The sequence below is a fragment of the Manis javanica genome, chromosome 2 (assembly GCF_040802235.1).
Source record: "Manis javanica isolate MJ-LG chromosome 2, MJ_LKY, whole genome shotgun sequence".
Lineage (NCBI taxonomy): Eukaryota > Metazoa > Chordata > Mammalia > Pholidota > Manidae > Manis > Manis javanica.
The window spans coordinates 243,895-254,446 of NC_133157.1; the positions used below are offsets into that span (position 1 = coordinate 243,895).

The window sequence follows — 10,552 nt, forward strand, 5'->3', positions numbered from 1 at the left end:
ACTGTCAGCTCCACTGGCCGTCAGGCCCCCGCACCCAGAGCCCCCCGAGCTGCCCTCCTCCCGAGTTCCCCGAGACCCACGGCCCCTGCTGCCTGCTCCTGCGCTCAAGCTGCTTCGCGGGCACCGCCCCTGGCACAGGGAGGGAACGAGTCCACCCAACCCAGCCCAGGCTCCTGCCCGCCCCACACGGTGTGCGCTGCTGGCCCTCGGACTCCCACAGGAGGCCGGCTCCAGGTTCAAGCGTCCCCAGCAACAAGAGCACCTGACAGCCAGGTGGCCGGTCGGCAGGTGGAGGAGGGCAGGTGAGTGGGGAAGGCTGGGTGCAGGGAAGGCTGCTCCTCGCTGCTGCCCCCCTCCTCTAGCTCTGGGGCACCAGCCTCACCTCCAGGCTTCCTCCCACCCCACATCTCCCACCTGCTTCCCTGGTTAAGTGGAAACAACACAGTCGGAGGGCGTCGGCACCACGCCTCCCCCCCCACGGGCCACCCGCGCGCACACAGCTCACCCTCAGTCTCCTGCTACAGACAGGCAGTCATGGACCCCGGGTCCTGGATCCCACTCCCCCACCCACTCAGGACACGCTCCCCACATCTTTCCATCTATCTCCACCTTCCTTGCCCCGGACCCTGCCCACCAGCCATGGCTGCAGTCCCACCCCCATCCCCTCCTGCCTCTGACCCCCTCCTTCTCTGCCCCGCTGTGCCACTGCCCACAGGCACTGGCCACACAGCCCCTCCTCCCTTCCCGGGGAGCCGGTCACTCCCGCCCCAGGGGAGCAAGCTCTTCCTCCCGGAAACATGCACTAGGCCGGTTCTCCACCGCCCACTAGCCAGTGCCCACCCACAAGCTCTGGGGTCACTGGGCTGTCATGGACAGCTTATCCCCCAGACCTCCAGCCCTGGGATCCTGCTGGGCCTAAAGACCATGGACACACTGGTGTCCTGGCACTGATGCCTCCAGCCACAGCCTCCCCTAAAATCCAGACGGCTCAGCCCCTCATGGTCAGGCATCGCCTTGGTCCAGAGGCCCTCTCGCACCGGCCTGCACCTTGCACTCCTTAGCCCTCTCTACATGGGAAATCGAAGCACACAAACACAGGGTGGTCTCGTGGCACACCTGCCCCAGGCACCGTGATGCAGCCATGGAGGGTACAGGTCGAGGCCTGCCCTTGTCAAGTGTATATTCAGGGGTGGGAAGATAGGAGGAGACACAGACTTTAAGCAATAAGCATCACGCTTCAGTCAAGTAGTTGGTCAAGCGAACGGCGTACACCCCAAGGCTGGGGAGACCGTCCCCCCGACACAGACGGCAGGGAGGGGCCGAGTGGACAGCCTGCTGTGTCCTGGTGCCTAGCAGAGCCTCAGCAAACCCTGAATGAACAAGTACTCATGGAGGGACAAATAGGTGGGGGAGGTTCAAGACGGGTGTGGGCGTTGGCACAGAGCCAGGGCTGGGTGCTGCCCTGCCCCAGTGCCCAGGCTGTTTACAGGAGAATATGTGAGGCTCAGAGGCTTCCCCGAGGCAGGGTGGGGCCTGTCCCATGCAGGGCACCTCCTGTGACCTGCACAGCAGCCTTGGAAGCAGAAGAGACCCACTGGCCTTGGGGACCAGCTGGGCTTTGCCCAGCAACAGGGCGACCCAGCCAGAGCCCCTCCCCTCCCACCACAGGCCTCCAGCCCGCTGAGCACCAATTAAGTAAACCCTAATTAAAAACAACAAAGTCAAGAGAAATAACACCCCCTCCATGCTACCCACAGGGACCTCAGCTCAGGAGAGTCAGTGCCCGGGCTCTTCCCTGGTCCCTATGGGCGACATCACGCACCCAGGACAGACCCAGGGCCTCCCTGCACACACCCACGTGCACACACACAGGCTGTGGGTCCCCGTGCGCCCCAAGTAGGAGTGACGAAGCAGCTCCCCAGCGTGACTCCGGGCTGGCGAGGGAGCCCATGGGGAACAGGTCGCCCTCCCACCAGGGGCTCCCCTCCCAAGCCAGCGCCACCTCGGGGGATGAGGTGCAGAGAGAGGCAGCCTGGAAACCTCCGCGCCAACTCCAGCCCTCCCCCTACAGACACGGAGCAGAGACTCCTGGCCCAGGCAAGACACAGAGCCACAGAATGAGGCAGAAGAGAGAAAGAAGGCCCGAGACAGAGGACAGAGACACCGAGAGGAAAGGAAATGTGGAGTCAGAGTGAAGAAGAGATAAAGGGCCAAAGAGGCAGAGAAGTCAGACACACAATGACGAAGAGGGCAAGCCAGGGGGAGGGGAGCACAGAGAGAGAAAGGACACACGGGAGTGGGGGGGCGGCGATAAGTCTCAGGGCCCGGGGATCCCCTCCCTGGGGCTCCAGGAGGCAAGCCCATCCTGTTCTCCCTTCACCCAGGAGAGTGGCCAGTGGCAAGCGAGAGCAACCACCCCTCGGGAGGCCTCACCCGGCCCTCGCGGAGGGACCCAGACCCCCTGGTCCTGGAATCAGGACCTGCTCTCAGGACAACACAGGGGTCCCACCCCCGCCCCGCCCTGACCCTGGCAGCCCAAACACTCAGCACCATGGGCAGAGGCCCGGGGGCAGGGTGGCGCCCCACCTAGCTCCCAGCTGGCCCAGCACCCTCATGCTTCAACAGCCCATTAATTCAGCAAACGCTGCCTGATACCTGCTGGGAGCCTGCCCCAGGCTGGGCTCTGGGGACACCCTGAAAAATAAGACCTTCTTGTCCATAGGGACTCTTCTAGAGGGAGGGAGAGAGGTAAACAGCCAGTGATTCTCCACAGCACCCTACACAGTGCCCGCCGGACCGTGGGAGCACCACCCTCTCCGGGGCCACGCGCACCACAGCACCCTGCCAGCACCACTGGTGGGAGCACGCATCACCCCACACACCCTCGGAGGACCGGTGGGTCCCGACCTGAGCCACGCCCACCACAAAGCAGGAGGACAGGGAGCAGGTGTGGGCGGCCCAGCGCTGCCTCCCAGCAGAAGGTCCCAGTGTTCTTCCCTCCCTGGTTGTTTTGATAAATGAAGTAGAAATCAGACAGCTGCCCTATTGGTCAGAAACCCTGTTAGCTGTTCTGATCTCAGAGACGCGCAGCTCATCCTCTCAGTGCTATGAAAGGGGGAACCCACAGGCCCCAGGACACAGGGCCAGGGGTGGAGCAGGGGGGCCCACAGGCAACTCCGCCTCCTCTCCAGGAAGAGACCCACCAAAGGCGAGGCCACCTCCTTGCTGACCCACGTTGTGCAGGCTGGATGCCTCTGGGGCCAAGCTGTCAGCACTCAGCAGATGGAGAAGCCACCCCCCAGGACGGGGCCCGCAGCTCAGGGCCTCACTCCGAGGGCCTTTTGGAGGCTCAGGGGTCGCCTAGCCAAGCCTGGCTCTTCCTCACACAGCCACCTGCCCCTTCTCTGCTTAAGCCCAGACCACCTCCGGACATGTCCTCACGTGCACCGGGGCAGGATGGGGGTCCCAGGGCAGCCTCTGCCCAGCACACAGCTGGAAGCAGTGCTCTGGGCACAGTGGGGCCCGGTCCCTCCTGAGATCTGGACTCTGAGCCTCCCGGACAGCGAGGCCCCAGGGAAGACCAGGCTTCAGTCCCTGCCAGGGGTGGGTAGCGGGGATCCTGTGGGACCTGGGCTGGCCAACAGGTCCTGTGGCAAAGACTCCCCAAGCACTCGTTCCCCCAGCCCCAAGGAGCCACAGTCTGCAGCCCGCTGGCCAGAGGAACAAGGCCGGGCCTAAAGGACCCACTGTGCAGACGGATGGACTGGGACACCGAGGGAGGGTCACTGGGCAGGAGCCCTGCAGTCCACCCCAGTCCGGACCGGGGCTGGCCTCCTGTATCTCCTGGGGAACCACAGCCTGTCAGTTTTTGGGGTCCATATGAGAGGAGGTGTGGTGGGTGGGACACACTGATGACGCACCTCTTTGAGCCAGAAACCAAAAAGGCGGACCTTGGACACCCTCACCCGCCGGGGCCCCGCGGTGCAGGAAGGTCTTGTTCTGGGCAGCCCAGGTGGGATGGGGCCCACACAGGGAAAGGCCTCTGCCAGCCTGCAGGGGGCACAGGGAAGGCTGGAGCCCAGGGTCTATGAAACAGGGCCCAGAGCCCACCCCCGCGGCAACCTGGCCACAAAGCCAGCAGCCCCATGTCTGTGGCTCTGACAGGTCACTTTTATTTGACAGCAACATGACGCCTCTTGGGGAGAAATCCCCGCCCCTCTCGGATGCAATTGGTGCCCTTGTACACGGCCCCCAGGCCACTGGCCAGCCTCAGGAGGAGCCGTGGGGCCCCTGTGTGGACACGGCTGCCCCCCGGCCCACGCGCCTACCCCGTGAGGACCACCACGAAGTCCATGACATTCCAGCCGTTGCGCAGGTAGGAGCCCTTGTGGAGGACAAAGCCCAGAGCAATAATCTTCATTCCCGCTTCGAAGCAGAAGATGCCGATGAAGTAGGGCTCCGTGTCATCCTGCGGGCAAGCACAGAGCGGGTCACCCTGCCCCCGAGAGGTAGGCTGGGGCAGCGGGCAGCGGCTGGTGGCACTCCACGCCCCTGTCCCAGCTATGACCCGCCCACCAGGCTGGGACCCCCACAGCACAGGCTCCCCCAGCTGGCGCTCCGGCCACGGGCCTACAGGGAACGTGGTCCGGCTCCCATGGCCAGCCACGTCACAGTCCCTGCAGAGGCTTCCGTGCCTCGAAGCCCTGCAGGGCCAAAGCAGTGATGGCCACAGCGCTTGTGGGCCTCTTCTGCAGAGAATGACCTTCCACAGCCCCTGTCTTCAGCACTCACATCCCCACCCTGAGGAAATTCAGCCTGTGAGAGGCAGAGGCGGATTCAGACCTGGAGGGATCTGATGGCACCAAGGGCTCCACGTGCCAGGTGCCTACACAAAGACCCCGCCTCCCAGGAGCAGCCAGGAACCACTTAATCTCCAGCACATCTCCTGGAGAGTCAGAACGCGCAAGTCCTGGTGGGAGCAAGTATGCCCAGACCCCAGGGATCCTCTGAAGGGTGAGGTGTCCAGCCAGGTGACAAGGAAAGGAATTCCGGTCAGCACAGGGTGGGGATGGGGGACAGCAGCACCCCCTCTCCACTCCTGCATCTCAGCACCGGCATCAGCGAGGCCACAGGCAGCTCAGTGGGGAGGGCACCACGTGCAGACATGCACTGGAGGTGTGGGAAGTGGCAGGGGTGCCACATGCTAGGGGCGGTGGCAGGGAGTGCCTCAGCACAGGCGAGCCCCGGGCCAGACTGAGGGGGCCAGGCTGTCTCCGTGGCCTGCTGGCTCCTGCTCAGCACCAGCAGCCTGTGCCTTCAAGGGCTCTTCCCACCTGCCTGGGAACAGCCTCAGCCTGGGCCCCCCAGCCCTCAGGCTGACTGGCAGCCGAGTGTCCACCATGGTCCAGCTCTCCCACCCTATGCCCCGATGCTGAGTCCGGAGGGAATCACCCCTCAGAGGCTTCTGCTCTGATTTAGTCGGAGAGCCCTGGGCTCCCAAGGGAGGGGCTGCCGACCATCTGCCAGGGAACAGGTGGGCCCCAGAAACAAGTCTTCACAGAAAGCGTCCAGATGCACAGAGGCGCAGGCAGAAACTGGAAGATGGGGGCTGCACCCCAGACCCCTCTCCTCGCAGCTCTTCCCCACCCCACCTGGAGCACGTGCTGAGGGCTGGCTTGAGGGAGGGCTGGGTGGGCAGGCAGCAGTGGCCTGGGTGAGACTGCAGGCCAGGGGATCTGGCTAAAGGTCTCTTGGGTAGTTGATGGGCGGGTGGGAAGCCAAGCAACTGGAGCCGGGAGCCGGGGAGGCAAACCGCAGGCGAGAGGCCATCCCCAAGGCACCTGGACCCCTACCTGCTCCCCTGGCAGCAGCACGAGCCCGGGCCTGAACCCGGAGTCACCACCCTGCCCTCCAGGCCAGCCTCTCTGTTCTGGCCTTGCCTCCATCCTAAGGGCCTGCAAGGCCTGTGCCTGGATGCAGAGCCAGGACCAGCCAAGGGCTTCCTAGGCCTCCTAGGAACGGCCTCCAGGTTGGGCCCGCTCTGTTCATTTTCCTGACAGCTCAGCCCCCAACCTCTCCACCCGCCACTGCCACCAAGCAAACCCTCCCTCGCCTGGGAGGCAGGAGCTCGGACTTGGCTTGATGATGGCCCAAGTCTGACCCCTGTATACCGGCCCCTGACCCCGGGACCTGGCCACCACCTGGCCTGCTTCCCTCTGGCTCCACCTTGCCAGACTTCCTAGGAGACAGGACCACACCCTGTGGCCTGGCACTCACAGCTCCCTGCCTGACGGTCCAGTTCTCTCCCCCCTTCACCCTCTTCTCCAGCCTCCAGAGGGGATGCTCACCCCCAGCACATAGCAGGCAAGGGGCCCAGAGAAGGCGAGTGACCCTGTCCAGCTCCACACCCGGACAAGAGCCACCTGCGGAGACCACGTCCCACTCTGCCCCGTGGCACGGCCGTGCTGTCCTCCACGTTCTTGCCCCACTCCCACAGTCAGACACCCCTACTGGTCCTCCGGGAGCCTGAAGAGAAGTCAGCTCCCTAAAACCCATCCCTTGGCTATGCAGCTTCTTCGCCCTCCCGTGGTGCCTCCCCGACGTGCGTGCACCCCCAGGGCAGCCTTGCTCGGTCCCCCTTCGCACCCCGGGCCTGCGACGGCCTGCGGGGAGGGGAGCTCAGGGCCAACCGAGGACTGGACAGGGCCTGTTTCATCAATGCTCATCTCCACTCACTTGCCAGGGTGGGGGGAGGGGATCAGCCTCTGGATGCTGGGGTCCCAGGAGCAGCTGTCTCCTTGGGACCTCGGGGCCTCTGCAGCTCTCCAGCAGGCCCAGGCCCCCCTCTGGACCCTGCACCTGCCTGTCCTCTCTCTGCTCTGAGGCTCAGTCTGTCAGGTCTCTAGGAGCCCAAACTGAGCCCAGGCAAAGGGCCAGGCAGCCGAGAGGGCTGGGGCCTAGGGACGCAGCTTCACCTTTGAAGTGGGGCTCCCCTCCCCAAACACCTCCCCTCCCTCTGCTCTGGCACCCTCTCACAAGCTTTGTGTTTCAACGGGGGGCGGCACAGGGGTCTACAAGGCTCTTGGCACAATCCAGGATGTTTGGGAAGAAGGCGTGGGAAGGAGCGGCCCCACAGAGAAGGGATTCCAAACAGAGCCAGGGAAGGCTGAGGGAGAGAGTGACCCTTTGGACCCCCACTACGGGGGCCTCCGACAGCCACAGAGCCAGGGAGGAGGTGGGCCAGCAGCCCGGCCCTCAACAGGGCACCCCCGGAGCCTGACACCCCGAGCCCTTCGCTCCCCAAGCGTGACTGCTGGTCTCTCAGATCAAGGCCTGAGGTTGTGGGGCTGGGCAGCCCATTCGGGGCTAAGGGCAGCTGGAGGCACGGGGTGCAGCGGCTGCTGGCTGATGGGGCCTCTCTCAGGCCCCCTTCCCATCAGGTGCTGAGCTGGCTACCCCAGTCCTCCCGGCCCTTGAGGGAGGCGCTAGCTGAGGGGTTCCACCCTTTGCCTCCACTCAAGGAGAAAGGAGCTGCATAGACTGCCCTGGCCCAGGAAGCGGCCCTCAGACACAGTCCCTAAAAGGGCCAGGGAATCCGCAAGCTGCCGCCGCCCACTCACCAGCCGCTCGGACATGGGCGTCTTGTCTCCGTCTGGGAGGTGCTGCTCCAGCGCCAGCACGATACAGTTGGCGATGATGGTGGCCAGGATCATGTACTCAAACGGAGTGCGCGGGTTAAGGACTGGCCCGGAGGCGCCAGGAGGAAGCGAGGCGCGGAGGCCCAGACACAAGCCCGGGTAGCTGCCACGGCCAGGCAGCCGACGGAGGGGCCGAGCTGACCGCTCCGAAGCCCACCCCGCCCTCATCCGAGGCGGGGCCTCTGCAGTTGCGGCCGCCAGCCCCCCGGCACGTCCACGTCCCGGCGGCCGTCAGCACCGCGGACAGCGCCGCTCGGCCCCGCCCGGCTCCGCGCCCGAGGGGAGAGGGCTGCGCGCCCCCCGCGCGGGGCTGGTGGAGGGGCACGCGCAGGCGCAGACTCCCACCTAGACACGTCGCCGCCCGTACCTACACAGGCACGTGAACACACATGCACCCTGAGTCCCGGACGCACGCACGCGCAGCACCGGGCTCATGCTGTGCCCGCACAAACGCACCTGCAGCCAGGCACGCGCCCGGGCCCGCGTCCACACCGGGGCTCTCGGCTGCACAGACACGGATTCGCCCTCGGGTGCCCTCCAGGCTGGCCGCGCGCTCTGCACCCGGACCAAAGGAGAGAACGAGTCCAGGGGCAGGGGGCTCCGCCCAGTGTCCAGCCGACTCCCTCGGCCCCGCCACCACGACTGCACACCACGCACACGCACACACAGAACACACGCGCACACGCGGCGCGCGGAGGAGCCACGAGCCCCGCCCCGCCCCCTCCTCGCCGAACCGCGGCGTAGCCGGTGCGCCTCTCCGCGGGTCGCGCCCTCCTCCGGGCCCGGGAAAGATGGCCACTGGGCGCCGCGCGACGGCCCCCGCCCGCCCCCCGCCCCGCACCCTCCCGGAGCCGGCGGGCGCTGGACGCCGCTCCCGGTCCCTGTCCCCGCGACCTCAGGCGGCCCCCGGCCCCCGGCAGGATATGGCCACTCGGTGATGCGCTTGGCGTATTTGCGGACGACGTTGTCCTCGCTGAAGACGAAGAGCGAGCGGTTGACGGTGAAGCAGTTCTGCTTGACCGGGATGGGGTTGTACAGCGCCATGGTCCGCGCGCGCTGCGCGATCGACTGCTTGTAGAGGACCCGCTGGCCCGGCTGCAGCCCCCCGGGGCCCGGGCCGCCTGCCCCGCCGGCCCCGCCGCCCCGGGCCCGGTCCCCGCCGCCGGCGCCCCCATAGCGGCCGCCTAGCTCGTCCCCGAAGCGGACCATGGCCCCCGGGCGCCGCACGCATCCCCGGCCCAGAGGCCCCGGGAGGGAGGGCGCGGGGCGCGCCAGGCGCTCGGAGCGGTGCAGCCGCGGAGCGCGGAGCCGCACGGACCTCGCCCTGCCAGCCACCGCCGCACCCGACTCGGCCGCCCGCACCACGCCCTATAAGGGGCCCGTCACGCGGGGGCGCGCGGCCAATCCGCGCCGGCCCCGCCCGGCCGCCCCCGCCCCCGCCCCGCCCCGCCGCCGGGTCCGGCCGCCCGCCCCCCGCGCTCCGCGGGCCTCCGGGCTGCACCCGCGCCGGGCGGAAGCGGGCAGCGGGTGCCGTCCGCGCGTCCAGCCCTGCACCCCGGGCGGGAGCCGGCCAGACGCTGAACTGCGCGGCGGCGCGGAGCGGGGCGCGCCTGGGAGTCCTCGACGGCGCGCTCGGTCCCCCGTGGACGCCACCACCCGCGAGCGGCTCCGGCCCAATGGCGGAGGGTTAGGCCCCTGTCCCCACGTTGCTTTCCTCACTCCACTCCTCCCAGCGGCCTCGTCGTCAGCTTCCTTCCCCTCGCCGCGGACCACCGGCCTCCCCAGCGTGTCGGCGCCCGGCCTCCTGCCGTCCCTTCGGTGCCTTCAGCATCTTCATGGGCCACGGCTTTCGCCTCCTAGCCTTGGGGTCTCAGGACGCACAGCCCTGCCCTGGGTCCCCTCAGCCCTCAATCGTAAACTAGGCCTTTTCGTCAACACACACTGAGTCAGCTCTTAAGTCTCAATTCAGAGATTCCTTCGTTCCCCCGACCATTCAGTACCAACGGAGGAGGGCCTGCCGGGGGCCGCGCATCCACCCGCGCCCTCACGGAGCGTCGCCGACGAGCACTTCCCAAGCCCAGGCAGGGCTGCCTGCAGAGCCGACCTTCTCCAAGGAATGGCAGGCGCTCACGCGGTGGGCACTTCGGGCCAGGCACTGCTCTACTCGAGTCACGCACGATTCGTTCGCCGCGTCAGGAAGCCACCGAATCACCCCTGCCAGGCAGCAGTGCGCGCCGCGCGGGCAGAGCAAGGGAGGAAGATCCGGCAAAGGCGAAGGGGCTTTTCCGCCACCGAGTCAGGGAAGACCTCTTTAGGGAAATGATCCCTGAACGGACGTAAATGTTGCAGAAAAGTGAGATGTGCGAAGTAAGACCAGGACACAGTGCGAGGGGGAGTAAGGGGGTGCAGCACGTGGGTCAGTCTCTGGGCTGTGCAAACCAAGGCCTGGGCTCTGGCTCCTGTTTTGACTATGATGGGAAGTCAGGAGAGTTCTGAGCTGAGAGGTCGTCGTCCGACTCCTGTTCTAAAAGGATCCCTGGCTGCGGAGTGAGGAATGTACAGCAGAGGGCCTGGGTGTTTACCACCAGGACACATTCAGAGGGAAGCAACCCGCTCCCCAGGTACCAGTGGTTTATGCAATACAGTTTTAGCTTCACTTACTACAAAGTCACGAAGTGTGCCATTTCAGAAACACATCCCTCCTCCTGCCCATAGTCACACCTTACACTTGTTATCCTCACGCTTGTAGCCTCATGGCCCAAAGTGGCTGCCATAGCAGGAGATACCACATCTTTACACCACCATCTCAAGTAGGAAGGATGGGGCAGTAGTAAAAAGGACAACCAGTTTTTTAA

At 66.0% G+C, this 10,552-nt stretch overlaps 1 protein-coding gene across 11 annotated transcripts in view; it reads right to left on the minus strand.

The window, feature by feature from the left end:
• The window catches only part of CACNA1B (calcium voltage-gated channel subunit alpha1 B), a 180,455-nt gene extending 171,416 nt beyond the window's left edge, over positions 1–9,039 (minus strand). For all 11 annotated transcript variants that reach the window (XR_012124599.1, XM_073220677.1, XM_073220671.1 and 8 more), the window contains exons 1-3: positions 8,623–9,039; positions 7,620–7,725; positions 4,329–4,468 (exon numbers count right to left, since the gene is read on the minus strand). Coding sequence is in view for 10 of the 11 variants with exons in the window: in XM_073220677.1 (XP_073076778.1) it covers positions 4,329–4,468; positions 7,620–7,725; positions 8,623–8,906 (530 nt within the window). In the remaining variant the exon portion in view is untranslated. The remainder of the gene's footprint in view (positions 1–4,328; positions 4,469–7,619; positions 7,726–8,622) is intronic.
• Positions 9,040–10,552: the final 1,513 nt, after the last annotated feature.